This window comes from Nipponia nippon, unplaced genomic scaffold (assembly GCF_047370975.1).
Source record: "Nipponia nippon isolate SJK-2023a ecotype South Korea unplaced genomic scaffold, ASM4737097v1 scaffold_5, whole genome shotgun sequence".
In the NCBI taxonomy this organism is placed as follows: Eukaryota; Metazoa; Chordata; class Aves; order Pelecaniformes; family Threskiornithidae; genus Nipponia; species Nipponia nippon.
Window position 1 is genome coordinate 64,312,847 of NW_028262369.1, and position 22,698 is coordinate 64,335,544.

Sequence of the window (22,698 nt, forward strand, 5' to 3'; positions counted from 1 at the left end):
TTAGCTTCACTTGAGTCTTCTTTGTCAAAGCGTTACACCAAATATTCCTGTTGGATTTTTAAGTATTGTTCAGAAAGTAGCTTGTAACCAAAGAAAGCCCCTTTTCATAACCAGTTTTCTTGTTTCCTGAAAAAAATAAATTACACTGGGCAGTAAGAAAACATTTTGTATTAGCACAGCTTACTAAATGGTCTAATTATTCTGTGTAACTGCTTCATCTTTCTCATTTACCAAGCCATTTATTTTTGTCATCTAAAATATTTATGATAAAAATGTTACAATTATTTCCAGTTCAACAATGAAAATATTCAGAGAGGTCCTCTGCTGGTCTTTGTAGACGATGATGCTTCCCAAAGACACCTACTTCTGTGATCTCTTCTTAGTCATTTCTTAACACATTTAATATGGGATAAAGTACCAGAGTAGATTCAGCTTTGTGAATTAGGAAATCATGTGGTATTTAAACTTTACGAAAATTTATGAAACAGTTTTTTAACCTTTAAATGATATCAGAATTGCTTTCCCTAAGTCCATGGCATTCATTAAAGTGCCTTCTTTGCAACATCAAATGCTGTTACTATCTCTAATATTCATTGGCTTATAAAGGGTAGTCCCAGAAAGAGCTTATAAACTCAATACTGCTGACACTGGATCACCATAATTGTGAACACATTTCGTTTTGCTGTCTCAAATGACTCTTAAACCAGATGTCTCAAAATAGCTATGGTATCAGGAGCTGACAAACATAGTCTGTAATATGTGAACCTTAGACAAAAGCATCTATTTAATTCTTAAAATTGATTCATATTTTAAACTCCTATTAAAAATACCTCCTTAATTATTTGTTCTTTCATGCTCTAGGGAATGCCATCCTCTAATAGAATTTTGCATTTAGCATATACAATTCTGTAGAGAGATTATAATTTTCTAGGATTCTTATATAGGGACAGTGAAAACTCTGAGAATCCTAACCCAAATTAATACACATAGACAACACTTAGCCTTGGTTAAGATGTACAAAAACGAGCCAAAGCTTACAGCATACTTCCCAGAGCACAAACCTCAGAAAGGCAATACCATCCAGTACATAATTTCTGTGATATGATCCAGGTTACAACACAGTTATTCCAGACATGGAGCTCATGCTACCCTACTGCAAATCCAGAGAAAGCAGTGCTGCTGCCTCTGGAGACACCTCCCTTCTCCTTCACATCCCTGTATTGGCACTGCTCATGTTCCAGATACAATATATGTGGTTCCAAGAGTATGGCACATGAAAAAAAAGGGAATATGTGCAGGTTTACATCCTTTTGGATCTTCCCCACTAAACCTGTCTTTGAATCTTGCAGTCTTTGAAATTACTTTGTTAAATTCTCACTTCCTTTGTTATATAACAAGAAGCTATCCATTGTAATTTATTTCTGTCCCTCACTCCTGGTGTGAAAAGACCTTTTTTAAACCTAAAATTTACCTGAAGGATTTGTATATATATGGCAACCATATGACTTTTCAGGAACTTGACTTGCAACTTGTGAACCCTTGTAATTACTCTGTAATTGAAAGCACAATTTGACTGTACAAGCTAAACAGTTTTCTGCACAATTTACTTTGAACATGGGGGAATTCTGACACCTTATGGCTGTTCCTGTATATGACCTACAATAAGTCCTGAATAAGCATGGCCCCAGCATTAGCAGAAGCAAAATGACCAGCTTAAATGCTATTTGGATTCCTGTAAGTTAACTTACCCTCTCACACACTTTGCACAGAGTCCCCTGATGCTCAAACAAAATTATCTCAGTGTCCTTCTGCGGAAAACTGAAGGCTTAGGACCCTTCCTGTATTCCTTCTTGATTCACCTATAACTGTCTTCATTCACTGTTTCTCACACACTAGATTCACTGGTAGCAGTGACCAACAGTGCCTTGTATAAATTAGCATCTGTCTCATCACAGCTATTCCAAATCAAGTCAGCAGGTATGGCAAGTGCATCTATAGTACACGAGAACTAACCACATCGCTGCACAAGGCATAAGTACTTTAGTACTTAAAGTACTCACTAGTACTTTAAATAATCATTGAGCATGTTTTGCTTATTCTAAAGTCAATTGCTATGACCAATGGATATAGGATAGCTAAGACTTACCAGTTTTTCACCACAGAATTAAAGCCTATACTCACATTCCAGCGTCCTTTTCCACATCAACTTTTGCCTGATCTCACAGTGCTCATTGTGCAGGACTCTGCTCTTGAGCAAAACTGCCAAAACTCTTCTGAAAATTTCTGAGACTTTTCCTCCCTCTCAATTAGTTGCACAATTACCTGAGGAATGGGAAAGTAATGAACAAAGGGTTAGTGTGACACATGCTCCATTGTCAAAACAGTCACGTAGCTGTGCAGCTCCTCCCAGGAAGGCTTGCATAAACTCAGTCTTGCTTTCAAAATGTTTAATTAGATTTGTATGTAAATAAATGCAAAATAATGCATTTCACCTAACAATACATGAATAAAGTCTTTTTTACGGTAAAGGCCAATATATTAACGTCACAGCTTTCCAGAATGCCACATCATCCTCATTCCTCCCATTTCATGGTAACAAAGGACTAAAAGCAGATTATTTGTAAAGGCAATTACCTGCGCTGTGGATCATAAAAAAGTAAGCACTGAGAAAGTAAAACACTTTCTAAGGAAAAGCTAAAATCTAGGAAAAAACACTTTTTTAATGTCACAAGGCATAGTTAATTTAAGCAGGTGTTTTGGGTTCTAAGACTTAGCTAAAAGGGACAAGTTGATGGGACAGGTAAGGGGGCATCCCAACAGACAGAAGTTAGGAAAAACAAATACTGTCACTCAGATTCAAAGGTGGGGGGAATAATGTGACAATATTTAATTGGAAGGCCTCGTGGATTTAGAAGAGCCCATACTGAGAAACAGACAATACAAAGTAAACCCCAAGAGATGCAAATCTCTCTTTACAAAATCCTGCAAATGAAGTAGGTAACTCTAGGTGCTAAGAAACTTAGCTGTGAGTTCATAATCAGCATGAATTAGCCTAACCATAGGTTACTAACAGAGGAGTTTTCTCCCACAAGCCCTCCCTTGAATTAGCTCTAACAATTGTGTGGTTGAGAAATGGCTGTTTGTAGACATAAAAATAATTCTATTATTTGTGTAGCAAGACATGTTTGTTCCCACAGCATTTTGCTTAATAATGCAACTAATATTGACACCATGAGATTACAGCTTCCTAAAAAGAACTCTGATTAACTAGGGAATAACTTCTTCCTGCAGTGATCTAGGTTCAGACTTTACTACATATATGACAAGTCATCACAAAACTTTCCAGTTGGGAAATTCAGTGAAGAAAACCAGAGCTCATTTGATGTGAAAAAGGTACATAAACCATAGTATTTTAGGGAACAAAAATAATACTTATTTAAGTATACTTAAAGCCTTATAGACTTTATAGATTTCTCATTTCTAGTGTGAGTTAATGAACAGAACCAGATGATTGCAAACAGTTACAGACATAATACTAAATATCTGTATTTATAAAATTCTGTGTCTTAACTATTTGTTGCTGGAGACTCCTTAAATAAGCCTATTGCATGTTTCAGAAATGAAGCAAAAATAAGAAAAAAGCTATTAATTATAGTGCATCCTAGCCTGGAACATGTTCTTGACCAAAGTCAAGCTTGTCTGTACCCAGCATCATCTTTTTACAGGATTTCATTCCAACTGAAAAAATACTTCTACTTTATTTCCACCTACAAGAAAGCTAAAAAAATCATTTGAGAAAAAATCATCATTGAAGTACTTGAAATGTCATTGATAAAGTGCAATATACCATGAAAGCAATTTATTTCTATAGCACTATTTTTGATAGAGACACTCTTTGGTTATCTGCTATTGCAGTAAAAATAATATTGGTCTAACAATGAAGAAAGAAGGGTATTCTCACATGTACAGCTCATTGTGATGATCCAACACTTTGGCATAATGTAGAAAGAAACAAGATGTTCTTTTAAGTCCTGACTCCAATTTCTAAGAATTTTGCTGTGGGGAAAATGAAAAAGGCCATGTTCTTGTCAAGTAATAGGATTTAGGAACAGGCCTGCAATAAGAAAGACATCTATTGATCTCTGCCTCTCAGGCCCCTAATTGTGTCCCCTCCCTCACCCTCTTGTGTAAGTGGATGTCTCTGATCAGCTGTGTAGTTCTACACAAAAGGTGTTATTCTAGCATAATAAATTATGTAAGCACAGATTAAAATTATTTGTCTTGAAAAAAATCAGACAATTGGTATCTTTGTCTTAGGTTGTTTGTTTTTAAGCACCTAATTATATGATACAGTACCCATAAGCCAGTTTCCCTCAGAGCAACCAGTGGAGGGGCCTTCCCTGAGGAGAACTGTTTACACACTGCTCCTACAGCATTTCTCTCTGGGCTCCGCAATGTCTCACTCTCATCAGGATATCAGTCTCGATATCCAGCGATCCTGTGGCAGTAGCCTGGCCCCAGAAAAAACAACACTTCCCTCTTTCAGGCTGTGTCAGAAATCAAATGCAAGTGAACATGGACAAAGGTGCAGCAAAATGGCATACATACACTTACGGGGTCGCCCCAACTGCTTCACAGCCATGCTGTCTCCTCAGGCTCTGCGCTCCCTCACAGAGGGCTGACGACAGCTCTATGCTGAGCACAGGTCTTTCTCTACACAATATGTTATTTTAAATTCAGCCAAGTCCAACTTCCCAGAGGTACATCAGGATGAGTTTTGACTATATGTCTGTAATTTGTTCCACTAAGCTTGCTAGTGTGGGACTTGCCCACTTGTCATACCATCCTCTAATTCTGAGATAACATTAAGAAGTTATTGGCAGTGTTTGCTTTCTTCCCTTTCCCTCTTTTTCCTGAAAGGAATAAAAAGTTGCATAAATTCCCTCTTTTTCCAGAAAGGGAAAAGATCAAGCTCTTTCTGAAAGGAAAAAGATGGTACCTAAGACTCAGGAACTCATTTCAGGAGAAATCTCTGACCTTGCTGGTAGAAGCAGTCAACATTTTAAAGGTAAAAAGATGGAAAGCAGAGGATTAGAAGTTCTAAATTCTTGTTTGGTTACAAGATACACGTAACTCACCCACCGCCAAAGCCCTGTTTGCAGAAAGGGTTCATCTGGGGCAGGTGTTCCCGCCAAGATGGTTTTGTGCCTGAAGGGCCTCCTCAGACCTTACTGTGCACCACTAGAGCTGTGCTCAGCAGTAAGGCTGTCGTGGTTAACTTGAAGCACAAATGAACAGCAACAGGCTGTCACCCCCCAAATATAACTAGGAGAGCTGTCTCCTCATCAGTGAGATCACAGGAGGATGCCACAGCTGATCCATTATTACCACACCAACACAGGTAAGCAGTTCCATTTACATAGCACCTCCATACACCACTCACCCTGGACTTGCGCAAGCCCATTCCAGCCTCTTCTCAAACTTCCCCACAAACAAAAAGAGATTATACATAAACTAACATACAGATGATCACAGCAACACTAACTTTTCACTAAATCCCTAACAGGGATTATAAAATACTTACCAGTCCCCCAAGAACACTATATATACCCTGCCTTTCCCTCAGGATATGAGCTGATAGATAATGCTATCCAGGTGGCTCTCACCATTAGCCAGAATGTCTTCAGCTGACTTAACCAATTAAGTTAGGTTTTATCTTATAAAACCCTCCACTGGAGGCTAGTATGGCTTGAGGAAAGATGTGGTGGGGTGGCTTGAGCATGTCTCTGTCTAGGCTATGTCAGAGGGGGGCCTCTTGAAAGGAGAAGAAACATTTGTGTTGTCTTTGTCAGGCTTTTTCTGACAGCTTTGAGCCTATTACTCAGTTTCAAAAAAGTCTGTCAGAAGGATAGAGACTTAAAATGTTGTTTTAGCACAAATGTTGTGAAAACAGGTAGCTGGGGAGATGAAAAGGGCTAAATGAGTGCCCTTGCTGGGGGTGTGGATTATTCAAATGCAAAAGAAATACACAGGTGAGTAGGAGTAACAACTATGCAGCTGGCTTCTGATGGAGAAGAAAGGATCTGAAAACTGCTCTTTGTTTTCCAATCTGGATGCAAACTGTAGCTCTTTGTCTGTGCTTTTGTAAGTTCATACTCAATTTTTTCACTTTGCAGAAATACAGTTAGATTTTTATTTCAGTGGAAAGAACAGTACAGTACATCAAATTTAGCTTTTTTTTTTTTACTTGTGGAAGATGTATGTATAACATGGTGAAACAGAATAGTTAATAAACTACAATGGGCTCTTGGACTACCCATAAACACCTTAAAGCTAATTATTCACTTGCCATTCATTCAATTATTCATAAAGCAATTGATGTTAATAAGAACTACCGTAATGATATTATTTTTTAAGGCACAGCAAAGAAAGTGGGAAAAAATCAAGAGGCTAAAGTTAAGCGTTACATTTCTACTGCTAGTTAGGATTTTTTAAGTGAAATATTGTAGATAGTATTGACTTGTATTTGCTCATAATTCTAGCCTCAGTTAGTTGTAAATCTAATGCTGGATGCAAACTAGAACAAAGCTGCATAAATTCCTAGAAGCTAGAAATAAAATACTGTTCTTCAGGCTTAGATGGATAAATCTTTTAATTATGTGCTTTATAAAGAAGTACAATCTCAATAAAGATTGATTAGCCCACTCAACACTGAAAGTTCTGCTTATGATTGGTTCCTGCAATATATTTTGGACCAATTTAAACTTTTTTTTTTCCTCTCCAATACCTAGTACATAGGAATTTATTTTTTTAATAGCATTTTTCAGGCATTCAGGTCTCAATCTACCAGATATCACTGGCAAGAAGTTCCTTCTGCTCTTCATGTTTACCTGAAGAATCAGTCAGGCATGTAGGGATGTGCAGCCTCTGCTAAAAAGGAATTTGCACCAAAATTTATGGCAGTTCTGTATGTTAATACAGAACTGGGCCTTAGTGAGCGTTAAGTTTTGGGGTTTTTTCTTTGATTATGAGTCTCAGAACTGGCTTAATCATTTCTTAGCTGAATAAGTGGTCAAAATACAAAATTCATCAGGTGAACTTGCAACACAAGGACATGAACTACTTAAATGAATGGCTGAATGCACTCAGACCACAAAGCAGGCTTTTATAATCTATATCAAATAAAATATTTATGATAATCTTCATTTCCACTAACTCTTTCAGATCATGACGAGAGGAAGCAACAAAATGGGAATAATTTTTCCTTTAAGTTGTAAGATATTGATGGATTTTTCTGCAAATGCAATACATTTCACAGGAGAGGAAAACATTATGGCCTGGCTCCTTCCACAGTGGAATCACAGTGACATTAGTGGGAGCCTGACTGACTTAATGTAGCAAGTTGTCCCAATAGCTCAAACAAAACATGCTCATTTCTAGACTGAATTCCTCCTGTGTTACAACTATTGTGTGCTGCTATATATTTTCTGATGGATCAAGAAGTCATTGGTTATTACAAATCCTACCCAATGTAATAAAATATGCATATTAATTAGACTCTTAGACCTTCCAATGCCTCATGCTTCTTTGTGATTCTGATCTTATAAACAAAATCTGAAATTGTATCTCCTATATTAAGCAGACTATGTAGAGCCAAAACTGTAGAACCAAAATATTCCATCCTTTTTGAGCATACAAGTAGTGACACGTAACAAATGGCTAGTACAGTTATTTAGCTAAGCACTCTGGAAATTAAGATACTTTATTGAACTATTTGGATCTTTTGTGTTGCAGATCTGTGGGTGCTTAAAGTCTTGTAAGAACTGCTTGCTGTTTGCTTACAGAACAGCCTGTTTTCACCTCTGGTCCATGAGATCATCTTAAAAATATGCCTCGTTACTAAAATATTTTTAGATGCAGTAACTACTACCGGTAACTACTAAACTTGGGGAGGAACAGAAGAATCTTTACCTACTGTATAAAGTATGAAGCTACATCAGAGCAAGACTTAAGCACCATACTCAAAACGAGAAAGGAAATCTGCACTATAACGGCTGAAACAGATGGACCTTAAAATCTGTTATCAGCAACTAATATTTCGATATTGGAACATTTTTCAGAAATCAAAAGTTGGCAAATCTGGATAACATATGTCCCCCTATACACTCCACTTTTTTTCAAAGCATTTTTCCTAGCCATTTTAGATGAAACAGGTACCACTCACAATCAGCTAAGATAGTACAAAAGTTTTGCATTTCTTCCTGTTGCAGAAACTCTTCCACATGTGGGAAGGAAAGAGTCATGAAAGCCCATCTCATCAAACCAGAGGAAAAATGACACTCGTGGCATGATGAAAGAGGACATGCATGCAAGCCATAGCATGAGAAAGCAGCGGTGCATGTCAAGGCTAAGAAGCTCTATGGGGTTTATGTACCAGATTGTGATCCTACTTAGGCGTTTGGAGTCAATTTGGGATTGTTTCACCCTTTCTACAGAAAGATTTGTGCCATTCTTGGTAGAACCCAAACCCAACCTTGGCTCTTTGAAAGCAAATTAAGAGGATAAATGGAAAGCTTATCTTCCCTCAGACAGACTACCGTTGTTTCACACACTCAAACCTGACCCAGTTCTCATAAAGTACATCAAGTAGAGCATACCTTCTGCCCACAGAAAGACTGCTTATTTGCAAGGCATGGTTTATTCAGCAGAGTTCCCCTGGGCAGTAGATAGCTAATGTTCAAACATCTGAGCTCTCTGCAGTACCAAATTCTCTCCCGTTAATCTCTAGTGAGTGTGTGTCAGCACACCCAACATAGAATCGGAGTTCAGTGCTGCAGCTGCTTTTCGGAGGCAGTCTTTAGAGATAGATGGATTTGTCAGATGGAACTTGGAGGGAAAAAAGACGACCATGCAAGTGGCTGACTTCAGATATATTTATTACTTGACTGTTGAAGTAGCCTGGGAGAGTCTGTTTTTCTCCCTCACCTTTGATTGTTTAGCTTGTAGGTTCTCTAGGATGCTATCTTGTAGCTGATCCTAAGGAAATCATTGCTGCTAATAAGCAGCAGTGTCCCGTGTCCCCGTACTGCAGTTACTTTCCCTCCTCTGGCAAAGAGATTGCAGCAAAAACGACAGGTACATACACGCATGAATGCACTATCACCTTACTCATCCCCACTCCCTCCGTAAAATACATATCCCACGCGGGCCAATAGTGATTCAGCACTCGGGTGCTCTCCGAGGACGACCAGCACTGCGGCGGGTGCTGGCTCTTGTCCTACACCCAGCTGCTCACGAATCTGCCGGCAGTCTGCTCACCGCCTGCCGCCTCTCCAGCGAGGCTTCCCCTCCGGCCCTAGGCGGGCAGCGATAAGGGTGCCCGACTCCCTGCCGCTGACCCTTGCCCCGAGTTTTCCCTTGCGCCTCTGCAGGCAACGCACGCGCACCCAACCGTCATTCTGCGTCCATTTAGGCAGCCATCAAACTTTTTGCTGCTTTCCGGATTGCTTCCTTGAAGCCTTGGGCTGGCAGGGTGAGGGGTAGGCTGTCTAGGAGGACTGCCGGTGTTTGGCTGGGTCCGGGCGCTTTGTGGCGGCAAGTTCACCGCCCTGCTGGCCGGCGGGGCGTTGCCTCTGAAGGCGGCGGCGGCGCTGAGCGCATCTCCATCCACGCACTGCTCCTGCGGGAACCGGCCACAGCTCCCACTGAGGAACCACTCCCTGACCACCAAAAGGCGGCTCGCACAGCGCTGGACAGGGATTCGGCCGAGGAGGGCCCTCGGGGACCGCCACCCCCCTCACTCAACCACCTCCCCGGCCGGCGAGGCACGACCCCCGCAGGGGGCGCGGGGAGGCCGCGCCCGTTAACCGCCCACGGCCGCCTCCCCGACCCTAGCGTACGCCCGGCGGAGGAGCGCCTCCATCCTCCGCAGGGAGAGGGACTCCACAGAGTCCGCCGCCGACCCGGCGCCGCCGCCCGCGGAGAGGAGCCGCGTGCCGCGGGGCGGGGCGCCCCGGCTGGCGTGGGCCGCGCCCCTCCGTGACGTCACACGGAGCGCCCGGCCGTCGCCCCGCCGCGCGCTGCCTGCCGGGAGATAATTGGGCCCTCACGCACCGCCGAGCTTCTAGCGCGCGGCGCGACCCGCGCTGCCTTCCCAGCGTGCCCCGCGGCCGCCGGCCTTGCGAGCGGCATCCCTTGCGCCTCCCCGGCGGCGGCGGCGCCCTCCCGCTCCGCTCCGCCCCGCCCCGCCCTCCCCGCGGCCCTGAGAGCCCCCGAGCGAGAGCCGAGGCCGCTCCGCCCTCCCCGCCATGCCCCCCAAGAAGCAGCAGCAGCCGGCGGGGGGCAGCAAGAAGGCGGACCAGAAGAAGAAGGAGAAGATCATCGAGGTGAGGCGAGCAGGGCCGCGCCGGGCCTGGGGGGCCGCGGCCGACGCCGGGCGGGCGGGCCTCTCTCCCGTCGCGGCCCTCTCGTTGCCCCTGCTGGGGCCTGCCGCTTCCCTTCCGACGCGGGCAGCTCGCTCCTTGCGCCCCCCTCTGCCGCCCCTCGGGTGCGGGGGCACGGTCGCTGCTGCTGGCGGTAGCCGGCCTCCCCGAAAGCCCGCCGTCACGGCCCGCCGGTAGCCAGGCCCGCAGGCCGCCTCTGCAGCTGAGGCGGCCGAGGAAATGGTCATAAAGCCAGAAACTTGGTATGCGCACGCACACCTGATCGGCGCCGCAGCCCAGCCCAGCCGCACCGTTCCGGGGGATGCTGGTTCCCTTCGCGGCCCCAGCGCCGCCCAGATCTGTCAAATCACTGACCGCTGCCCTTTAAGTTGTGCTGGTGGCCCCTTGGACGGGGGTTTGGGTTTTCAGCCTGGACGTTTCTGGCCAGAGCTGTCTTTGGACTGAAGGTTATCTGACAGGAGTGCTTTTCCTTTTTTTCTTTCTTGCCCTTTCCCTTCTCTATCTCTGTGTTCTATGTGTTCCTGTATTTTCCTGAGTCTGGCTCTCTGAGGTGTAGGTTTGCATTTCTCACTCAGTTTAAAACGTGCATAGTTTGTTTTGTTGTTTGTTGGTTTTTTTTTTTTTTTTGATGATACAGTTTGACCTGTGTGGCCAAGGAGGCGTTTCCTGGAATAACAGTTTAGTCAATCTTTCATAAAAGTTGAATGCAAAATAATTTAAAGATTAATCAGTAATATCTCCTATTCTATTTAAACTTCTGATGCTCAATTCCATGGTAAAACCAGATTTAAAAAAAAACTGCTAGGGGGGGTGCGTGTGTGTTCGTTATTAGGATAGTCGTGCAAATCTTCCATTATACAAAAAAAGCTATGTTGAGAGTGCAAGGAGAGAGCAGTTACAGAAAATTAAATGTTTGCCTGCATCTATTGGCAAGAAAGTTAGTAGCTGCTCAGCTGTTCAGGCAGAATATCCGTGTAACACAAGTGTTCTTTTAAATCTAGCGCTGCAGAATATTGTTTCTATGTTCTTTGGAAATGTTAGGTTAGAGTGGTTGTTCTCTGGCTTCAGTGGTTTCTGATGTTCTTGCTGAATCTAGCTACATAGGAAAATTCTGCTTTTTATTACAAAAATGCAGCTGAAAGGGGAAAAACTTGCATTATTAACAGTGATTTATTACATAATTCAAGTACACAGAGATTATATATTCCATGTAGCATTTGCTGCAGAAGTCAAGTGTGTGAATGATCTATTTTCTTTCCCAACTAGTTATTTTGACAAATTACAGGCTTCTCAAATTAGCCTAAAGTAATAGAGGACTAGCTGCTGTTGATAGGGGGTACATTGTAAATGGAAACAGGGTGACTCTGGAAATTTGAACTGTTTATTCTACCGTTCTTTTATAGTATATTTCTGGATTGTTAGGGTTTCCAAAAGTATGTTTGAACTGAGGTATTATCACTAGATTAATATCTGTTATTTGTTCCTGGAAGGAAAAAAGTGTTGGTATCAAATCAAAGGCATGGATAGGTTTTTAATATAAGTATTTCAGTTACAAAAAATAACTTCTGCTTTAGATACTTGTGTGAAAGTGAGCTATCCCTTTTAAAGAAATTTTTAATAGGTTTGGTATAGAAACCTGTCTCTAATGATGAAACTAGAGATGTAGAGGAAGAACTGTTTCAGGCAGTAAACAGAAACTTCTGCGGTGGAGTTTAGGAAGTACAGACACCTGTCTGGACTTGATATAGGGGAAGGACTTCAAACTAGTACAGTTAGAAAATGAAAAGCTTAAAATACTTGAAAATAAAAAGTAATATGTTACATGTGGCAATATTAATCTGCATAACAAATATATAGCATTTATGTATGAATACTTGAAGATAAAAGTAATGAGTGATTTCGGGTATATAGGAAAAAAAAGCAGTATTTGTGGGTATTCAGTCTTCGTACTTTCTTCAGGTGTTACTTGGGTAGTCACCAAAAACATCTTATCCTTTTGATTTGAGGGGCCTGAAAACACTGTATATACGCTCACGCTAATATTTGGGCACAGGTAGGTCTGATGATAAAAGCAACGGCTCACACAAAAGCAGCATTTAGTGGGTTCTTTTGAAAAGCAAATTTTAAAGATGATGTGAGGAGTCTAAATATTGTCCATACTGTTTCTTATTGCTTGTGTTCCTAGAGGAAATAGTCTGTGTTTAACTGAAAACCTGAGAAGAGTGGCAAGTCGGTGGGGTGGTGTGTGGGTTTTGGTTTTGTTTTTTTTTTTTGGTAACAACTTAAACTTATTCTGACTGTTGAACAGTTTAAATTAATTTGGCTGTATTTATCTCTTGATTTAGGACAAAACATTTGGCCTAAAGAATAAAAAAGGTGCAAAACAACAGAAATTTATCAAGGCTGTTACTCACCAGGTTAAATTTGGTCAGCAAAATCCACGTCAGGTAAGCATTTAATCTGTAATGTTTTCCCCCTGTATAGTGAAATCATCTTTCACTATATGTATAGATTGTCATATAATACTGAAGTAGAAGGTTGTTATTTGATAATGTATTGTGACTAGCACAGATTTAACTATATAGGCTTCTTGCAAAGCATGTCTAGCTGCAAATTATGTACCAAAAAACCCAAACCCAACTAATAAGGGTGTGTGTTTCTTTACACAGTGTTCTAATAGTAACATAATTAAGTTTAAGGTATACCTGAAAGTAAGTTGTAGAAACTGGCTATCAGCAAAGTGCGGTTATATATTAAAATTATATTATATTATATAAATATATATTATATTAAAAATGTATAAGCTCATATGTGCTGCTTGCTCTACTTATAGAAGTATTTATTATAATTTAAAATGGAAACAAGTCTGACAAGTCTGCATCTATTTGGTGAACTGGTCGAAGAAACTGAAATGTTGAGCTACTGTCTGCTACTCTGCTCTTCTTTTGTATGATGAAGTAAAATGTGATGTGGTTGAGATACAATGTTTATATTACACTCAGAAAGCAGAAATTTTATGAAAATATTTTTATAATGGAAGTGAGTCAGGTCTCTTATTCCTACAGTGCTAGGGAAGCTAGTTGCTAAGTATTTATGCAGCCTCCTGTTCTATGAGTAAGCCTGTAGAACATTACATTTGCATCAGCTAAATTCCTGATGTCATAATTTATGTTAAATTCCTTGCATAACATAAGGATGAACTAACAAATGTCAAGTACAACTTTAAAGGTGAAGTCGATATTCGGGTCATTAGATCTAACAATTTCTTATAGTGGAAAGGAATGCTTGTTGTCACTTCAAAAGCATTGGTGTTACTCCAACAGTTCTGAAATTTCTATATGAAGTCTGTGAATCTGTAGCATTTAATGGAATAACAGTATGTAAATTAGCCAACCAAAAATAATTAGTTTCTCAAATGCTCTTAGCTGTTGACTAATGGGTGTCAGAAGCTAATTTTTAGACCCGGTTATACCTTTCTTTACCCTGGAAAATGGTTTTCTGTTAGGGTTGTCCCTGAGAAAGAAAGAACACTTTAAAGCAATTACTGTTGTGTCCTAAGATACAAATGGAAATGCTGTCAAGGTTGGTGGGTTTTTTTTTGTTTAAAAAGGAAAGAAAAAAAAAAAAGAGGCAAGCTTCATCTTCATGCTTTTAGAACTCTAGGGTGAAACAAAAGCATTCTTAAAGTACTGCTTTTTGTAGTTGACATGTGTGGGTCTGCATGCTATATAAAATAGGATTTGTGGACTTTCAGTATGAAGGGTGAGTGTTCTGTATGTGGACTAAATTAATCAATTCTCTTTTAAAACAATTTGGCATTTTCTTGCCAAATTCACTATAAGAACACAGCTTCTTTTTAAATATTACACTGTATTTTACCAATAAAGTACCCCACATATTTGTATAGTGATGTTAGTCTCACTACCTTCCCTTAAGGATAAGAATCAAATCATCTAATAATGTTTCTCCCAAGTCATCTTTCACCTGTATTCATCCTTCTCTACCACTCTGGTATAGACACAGGCCTTTTTTTGCGTATTGGAAAAGGGTAAGGCAGAGTCACAGGGTTTGGTTGGTTTTTTTTTTATACACAAACTTTTCTTAGGTGAGCCTGTTTTTCAGACCTTGGCCCCTAGTACCTATAAAATGAATGTTCTTGTCTTTTATAAACCACTGGTTATCAATGAATTGATAGAACACTTTTTTGTTTGAATTTATAAAAGCAGTTCCTAACTTCTACAGGTGGATTTCCTGGAAGTACTACTGGTATACATGAAGAGAAAGAACAAAGCAGTGTGTAGGGGACTAAAGATAGAGAAGCTTTTTGCACAGATCTTGAAGTAATTGCATTGAATAGTTGCACTGCTAATGTATCACAAAAGAGCAACTAACTTTTACTCTCCTTAGCCTCAATATCTTTCACTTGATTTCCTAGCCTGTAAGGGTGGAATAGAGGTAACTGTGTCATCTAATGGTACCTTACCAGCATCTCACACCTCTGGCAAATTGCATTTGGTATCTCTTCTGTTTGAAAGGTCAGTACCACTAGATGGCACTGGCCATTCATGCAAGGGCAGGAATTCTGAGAAATTCAGAAATCACAGGTTCTTTCCATCCTCCCCTTATAAACTAATTTAAAATGATTTGCTATTTTAATGTAGAGTTCGTGTGAAATGAGTAATGTCATTCTAATTATATAATAATAACTTCAAATTTGGGGTCATTATAGGCTGCTCAAACAGAAAGTGAGAAGAAATTAAAAAAAGAAGATAAGAAAAAGGAATTACAAGAATTAAATGAACTCTTCAAGCCTGTGGTTGCTGCACAGAAAATTAGCAAAGGTATGAGTAACTGGACTCTCTTTGTTTATGTTCTCTTAGTCATATATATCTACGTCAGGTAAAATAACCCCTTAAAAATGCCAGTTCATTTTCTAGTACAGTAGATGTGTCTGTTTCCTTCTCTATCTAGTGTACCAAGTAGTTTGTCAGTAATGACTTGACTTTTTTTAGGAAGTCATCTGGGGTTACTAGACCATTAGAATATCAAAAGCTACATTGATACTGACAGGGCAGCTATATTTGCTGTATTCATGTTCATTAATTAGATGCTTCTGGATCGGTAGCATGATTTTTGTGTGTGTGTGTGAAGGTATTTGTTTAAAGCAGCCTATCTTCCCAGGGAAACGTGAACATCCAGGTATTACAAGGAATATGATACGATAACTATTGCCTTCACAGAAAACTTGTATTCAAATCAGAACAGTAAAATTTTTCCGGTTACTTCTGTCCCACCTCCGTTAACAGTAGGGCTTGGTTTTGGAAGTGTGGTCTTATTTGAACTCACTTATCGAACAAACTAGTTTTGTGATTAAATGTAAGTTTAAGAGTGTTTGATACTTCTAGGAAACTCTACAATTGGCTGCCATGTGGGAGACAAAAAAATCATACTTTTAGGAATGAACTTGCTTTATTTTGGAACTAGTGAAATAACGTGCAATAATTTTTTGACTAAACAAGTGTGATTTCCATGTATGTCTTTAAAGCAAACCTGAATTTGTTCACTGTGTCACTTAGCAGCAACAAAAGCCAGTTTTCTGTTTGATCTGCAGTGGTCAGCTTTGTCCAAATAAAGTAGCTCTTGACTTAACGTTATTTCAGAAGACTAATATTGTCCTAATTAAAGCTTTGCCTTTCTATTCAGATTGCCAATGAGGAGAGCTATATTACCTGAAGTTCTTTTAGGGATCCACTCAGCATTTAAAAACTAGATTTTTAGTTAAGATTTTAAACAGGTGTTGCTGTACATACTGTAGTCGCTGGTGACTTGCACCAAGCTTAAAATCTGCAAGTGAAAAACTCGAGCTTAAAATCTTACATGAGCACTTAATGAATATTACAAGTAAAGCATTTCTGATTTAGTCGTTTCTCATAAACATGTTTCTATCTGCTTTCATTTCTTTTCTCACCTCCTAATAGTCAAATAATTCCTTAAGTGGGATGACATTTACTTAAACTGTAGTTAGGTTGATTGAATAGTTCACACTATAACAACAGTTGCTTATTTTGGGGGCTATGAGCAGCCATTTTCTTTCTATTATTAAAGAAAGTGGTCTGAATGAGTGTAGGTTAGATTATTATAATTTATTCTAGTGTATTGTTGATCTATTAAGGAAAGGCTGACATCCAGAAGATACTCTACTGTGTAGTAGAGGCAAAAATAGCTTATTGTATAGGGAAGAAGTGGTACGGGCTGATATCTTGTATGTATTATGTTATATGAATGAATAATTCACTCAGGCACACTGCTATGTGTATTTCCTTAAATAGTCAAGTGCCAGCTTTGGTACTTGATGTGAATATCATGCTATACAAAGTAAATAGGACATGTTCAGGACATGGAGTATTTACTTGTGATGAAAGTCACATTAAATAACTTCCATTTTTAAAAATGTGTTTTCATTCTCTGCAGATCCTAAAGACTGTATGATCCTAGACATTGTTCTCAGAACTTTTAATATACAGCTTTTGCTCCAGTCTTGTGTTTTGCTTAAAAATAGTATTAAAATGTAAAAACTTTCTTCACTCAGGTGCTGACCCCAAATCTGTAGTTTGTGCTTTCTTCAAGCAAGGACAATGCACTAAAGGAGACAAGTGCAAGTTTTCTCATGATTTGTCTTTGGAAAGGAAGGGTGAAAAACGAAGTGTCTACATTGATGCAAGAGATGAAGACCTTGAAAAAGGTATAATACTTCTAGAAAATGACTACTGAACTATTCTCATTCTGAAACTGGATTTTTAAGATTAAGGGTTGTGTTGTGGGTATGATCCTGAAGAGCCTGGTCAGTGACTAAGGCAACCCATACCACTGTGTTCAAAATTATGAGCAACAGTGAAACTTCCTTTAAAAAGTGTGCTCACAAGTATTCTTTAGACCTTGTGTAGAAAAAGCATGACCTAGTGATACTGGATGGTGGTTTTTTAATTCTGCTGTGTAGCATATTATGTCATACAAGTAGCAAGTTATACAGTATTTAGTTTTACTTATAGTTGCTAGTTTCTTTTAAGTTCTACAAAATGGATGTGCAAAAGGAGGAAGTGTAATGAGCAACCATAGTTGCCTTCCAGAACTATTACTACTGTTTGCCCAAATGTGCGCAGTTCTAGAATTCAGGATACTTTGGAATTTTTTTCTGTGACTTTGTCTCCTTTCTCCAAATCATTTGTTGGCAAAGTACTCCGGATTTTACTTCTACTTAGCAGGGGTTAGAGGCTTTTTAGTCAGAACAATTTCTTTGTTTTTTCCACAATTAATCATATCTCAGTCTTTATTTGAATTTTAGCTTCTGTTGTCCTAAATTAATAGGATAGGATCCCATAGATTCACTACTCCTATTACCATTGGTGATCTTGCTTCTTTTGATGGCATCTTCTTTTAACTTTAACACAGAAAATCTAGTATTATCTCTTTTGATCCTCAAGTTATATAATTTGTATTTCTGGATATTAGCCTCCAGCCTTCTCTTTTATTCAGTCATCTTATTTGTCTTCTTTTCCCTTGTCCACGCTCGGTCGTGTACAGATGGAATGACACAATTTTTAGTCTTTAACTGAAACACTTTATGCATGTCAAAAATATAGATTTCTAAGGCTTTTGAGGAAATTGTCTTGTGAGCAGCATAGGAGAGTTTGAAAACTTTGTAATAAAAGCCTGAATTTATTTTTCCATTCTATAAACCAATTAAAATGTAAGAACTGCATATTAAAACTGTTATTAGGGAGAAAAGCAACTTGACAGTATTGTTTACTATTTGGATTTTTTGTGAAACCGTCTGTTGTCTGTTTCTAGATACAATGGATAACTGGGATGAGAAGAAGCTGGAAGAAGTGGTGAACAAGAAGCATGGTGAGGCGGAAAAGAAAAAACCCAAAACTCAAATAGTATGTGTCTCTCTCTTTTTTTTTTTTTTTTTTTTTTTTTTTTTTTAAATTGAGCTGTAGTAGAGAGAATTAACTGCAGACTGGTATTAGGTATGGTTATTGTTATGTAAAGATTTTGAATGGAGTAATGTAACAATAGTCTGAGTATACAGCTGGGCTGATAGTATTTCTAATAATATATTTTAAAAAACCCCAAAACACCCCAAAGCTCTTTCAGTCATCATAAGGTTTTTAGTCATGTAAAATATAAATGGATAGTAGATTAAATGCTTTCAAAATAGAAGTGCTAAAGGAATCAGTAATATATCTAATGGCATCCTACTAGCTTAGAAGATTCAAGTATTGTGATTAGTTAGGTCTGTCATCTCATTCCAGCAACTCCCGTATATATTGGCTTATTTATGGACTAGGTGACATAGAAGCATATAAGTTTAAATTTTCTCCTGTAAGCTGAAATTTACTAATTGAGTAATTTGTAGTTCCTGACCTCTAACTTCAAGAATACTCTTCAGTTTGTGCATTAAATGGTATCTTAATCTCTTTTTCATTGTTCAGAACTATTTCACCGTGTTTTCAATACCAAATAATTAAATATTCTATACTGCTGAAATTTGCAAAAGTTAAAATTTGATATGGCTAAGTCTGAGCTATGAATTGCTTGTTAAAAATTCCAGAATGTCATCTTTACCTCAGGATCATGAGCTGGAAGGTTTAACATCTGAGACCAGATTCAATTTGTTTTGATTAGAACTACACTGATGTTGGTGAGCAGGAAGAGAGAGACTGTCAGCATGCTTTTACATGTACGGCTGGCTTTACAGTCGTACACAGTTGCCAGTCTTCTGAGTCATCCTGTCTCTTTAAGTTGGGATTATATTAAGGGGAAAAAAGCTATTGACTGCACGAGTTTTAGATAATTAGTTGCACTTATTTTTGTCTCATTTTCTTAGTAGCAATGCGTTTCTTCTGTTTTGAGCACAACTGGCTTTGAATTACTATACTTTGACATGTAGTAGCTATATGTGTAGTATAAATTGCTTGGCACGAAAAGAGAATGCAGTACTAACAACCATTGTTCTATACAGGTCTGCAAATACTTCCTTGATGCTATTGAAAACAACAAATATGGATGGTTTTGGGTCTGTCCAGGTGGAGGAGACAACTGCATGTATCGCCATGCTCTCCCTCCAGGTTTTGTATTAAAAAAAGACAAAAAGAAGGAGGAAAAGCAAGATGAAATTTCTTTAGAAGATCTAATAGAAAAAGAGGTAAAGTTGTCAGAAAGGTACCTTTTGGTGGTATTTGTTTTTGTTACTCTGAAGAGACAGCTGTAAATAACTTCCCAATTAATAACTAAAAAGTATAAAATGTTTTTATAACTGTATGAGCTAAGGTGAAGGATGCGTAGTATTTGATTCATGTTTTTGTTTAGAAACTATTATCTAGTGAATAGATTAAACTATAGCTGCATACTTTGTGCAGGTGTTGCTAGTACCTTTTTAGGAGGCTTCAACTTCTGACTGCTATTTTTCCTTTATCTATTACAACTGTTTCTATGGGCCTTTCTCATGCCCAGCTCACTGCCTTCTTAGTTCTCACATAACTCTGTAATGAGGAGGCAACACCAAGAGAACAGAGCCTTCTGATGGTGTTACGTTGCTGCTCTGCTTATTTCTGTCACCATTGCCTGGCAGTGTTCATTTGAGGAGAACCTGAGCTATTATTGTTGGTTTCTTTCCTCCTCTGCTTTTCATGTTAACTTTCATGTCGGTTTACCTTACTAACTGGAAAATCGTGTGTTGAGTCAAACTTTAAGTTGATGGCGCATGTTTAACAGCGATGAGAGTGAAGAAGGAATTAGAAATATTTTCAATTAGTTTCTGGAAAAGAGTAATTAAATCTCTAATTTGTTCTAGCCTTTGGAAACAATTTCTAGCATTAATCAGTCTCTTTACTTGACAGCGTGCTGCCTTAGGACCAAATGTTACCAAAATTACTCTAGAGTGTTTTATTGCATGGAAGAGAAGAAAAAGACAAGAAAAAATTGATAAGGCTGAGCAAGACATGGAGAGGAGGAAAGCAGATTTTAAAGCTGGCAAAGCACTGGTGGTATGTTCTACACTCCAATTCTTAATGTAAGAAGAAAGAGTAAATAAGTTTTTGTAATAAGGTAGCTGGCCTGGAATTGCTTTGCTTTTCTTTTTTTTTTCTTAATTTTTTTTTTTTTTACAGCAGTATAAATTCTATCAAGTAATAAATTAAGATTTCTTTTTCTGTGAATAGATTAGTGGACGTGAAGTATTCGAGTTCCGGCCAGAGTTGGTTGATGCAGATGATGAAGAAGCAGATGACACCCATTACATTCAAGGAACGGGAGAAGATGATGAGGTAAAGAACAGTATTAACTCCAATAATATTTCAAGTTACATTCAGGTTTGAAAACTTCTAATTTGAGAACTCTTACAGTGCAATTAATAAGCTTGGTTCTTAATTTATCACTGCTACAGGGTATATTTTGTCAAAATTTTGGTGTCAAAAGGAAGATTAACAAAATTTTGAGGAAATCCTGCAGAAATGAGAATTTCTGTAGAAAAGTAATTCATGCGGAGTATCTTGGTTTATTTTTCAGATGGAAGACCCTGTGTGCATAAATGATGTAGATTTGAGCCTGTACGTCCCAAAGGCTGTAGATGAGACTGGTATTACTGTGGCTAGTCCCGAGCGATTCAGTACATACAGTTCAATAGAAAAAGATGGTAAGTTCATTATTTAGGCATGGCTAATACGGGAATGAATTGGTAAGAGCTTCCCAAAAGGTAGATAGAAATGAATTATTAATCTGCTGAAAAGATGTATTTGTTTAAAAAGGGTGGGGGGAGTGAAATTACTATCAATGATACATGTAGTTACTAAAAAAAAAAAAAAAGCTTGTAGTAAATGCTATTCACTTCTTGTTTTCTTAAATTCAAGTTTAAATAAAAGGTGGTGTTTACAGCCACTTCAAGTAAATCCTCAAGATATTTGTTTTAGCAGTTTCCCCTTTTTTCAGATTTAGTAAATGACTGAATGAATATCAACAAAAATCCAAGCTTTTCTTCATATTTTCTAGCTGGCTTAAGTTAGCTTGTAATTTCTTAGAGCGAAGTCTTGATCTTGGTGCCCTTCTGGAATGCACACCCTGATCTTTAAGACCCTGAGTCTTTTAAGTGCAGACATTGAGTAGGAGCAGCTCATTAAGTTTGACCCAGTTATGAAAACAGGAGTTCGAGGAGTTGGGATTTTTGAGTTATTTTTTTAACCTGTTTTAATAATTGATGATCCAAACCTACATATTAATCAGGTACATGTAATTTAACCAATATAAGTCTACATAAATTTCAAATAAAGTAACTTCTTCATAGTTTCAAGACTTTTAAAGCCTGTTTAGTAGGATTGTGAATTAGTGATTAAGAAACTTGTGACACTGAAATGTGTAAGAAATATTTTTATTTTCAGATAATAAATTAAGTGAAGCTTCTGGTGGTGATATAAACAGCAGTGAGCAAAATGATTTAGAGGAAGATAATGATGGAGATGGGGAGTTGGAAAATGGAGTAATTGATGCAGTTCCAGTTGATGAGAATCTTTTTACTGGAGAGGACTTGGATGAACTAGAAGAAGAACTAAACACTCTTGATTTAGAAGAATGAATTAAAAAGCTCAACTGAGGAGTTAAATCTATGTGACAAAGTGAAAAATGACTACGTTTTTTCTCCTTTTTGAATAGAATTCTTAAACAGGATGTTTATGGTTACCCAGCTGATTCTGATGGGCACGTCATATACCAGGAATATTTTCCTTCAATCTCATCTACTCCAGTCTTGACTATGCTCACAGTAAAATATTCAGAGTAGTTCAGAATTACCTGACAGCTGAATTCGCAGAAAATGAGATTATAACTTTCAACTAAAAGTAGGAAGTGTAACTGCTTTGCCAGTATGCAAGTATAGGTGGGCAATCTGATACCAGGTACAGTATAAAAATCAAAGTATACTTTCTTCACCAGAACTGCATTTTTATTAGTGATTGTGTTAATTTAGAAGCTGCCTGAAGTGTGTTTAGGCAGTATTCTCTAATGGAGCTGATGCAGATTATGCTTCTTTAAGTGGTGATTAGCTTTATTTGATCAGCTGGATACTGAAGATTGTGAACTGATACATCATACAATACAATATGGTGCCCTCTGTTTAAAATGTTTTAAACTTTCCCACCGCCTTTTGCCAACAAAACTGTAAATAAAAACTATCAACTTTAAAATACCTGTGTTGATTTTTCTC

At 38.6% G+C, this 22,698-nt stretch overlaps 1 protein-coding gene and 1 long non-coding RNA gene across 2 annotated transcripts in view; one reads left to right on the forward strand and one right to left on the reverse strand.

Moving 5' to 3' along the window:
• The window catches only part of LOC148052289 (uncharacterized), a 193,892-nt gene extending 188,334 nt beyond the window's left edge, over positions 1-5,558 (reverse strand). The window contains exons 1-2 of the long non-coding RNA XR_015698922.1: positions 5,444-5,558; positions 2,182-2,322 (exon numbers count right to left, since the gene is read on the reverse strand). This is a non-coding gene — a long non-coding RNA (uncharacterized LOC148052289). The remainder of the gene's footprint in view (positions 1-2,181; positions 2,323-5,443) is intronic.
• Positions 5,559-10,118: 4,560 nt separating this feature from the next.
• ZC3H15 (zinc finger CCCH-type containing 15) lies at positions 10,119-22,665 on the forward strand. The gene is made up of 10 exons (XM_087730538.1): positions 10,119-10,385; positions 12,788-12,889; positions 15,172-15,283; positions 17,032-17,184; positions 18,291-18,382; positions 19,468-19,650; positions 20,345-20,491; positions 20,666-20,770; positions 21,012-21,138; positions 21,878-22,665. Exons 1-10 carry the CDS (start codon positions 10,308-10,310, stop codon positions 22,069-22,071), a joined length of 1,293 nt encoding a protein of 430 aa, XP_087586664.1. The 5' UTR covers positions 10,119-10,307; the 3' UTR covers positions 22,072-22,665.
• Positions 22,666-22,698: the final 33 nt, after the last annotated feature.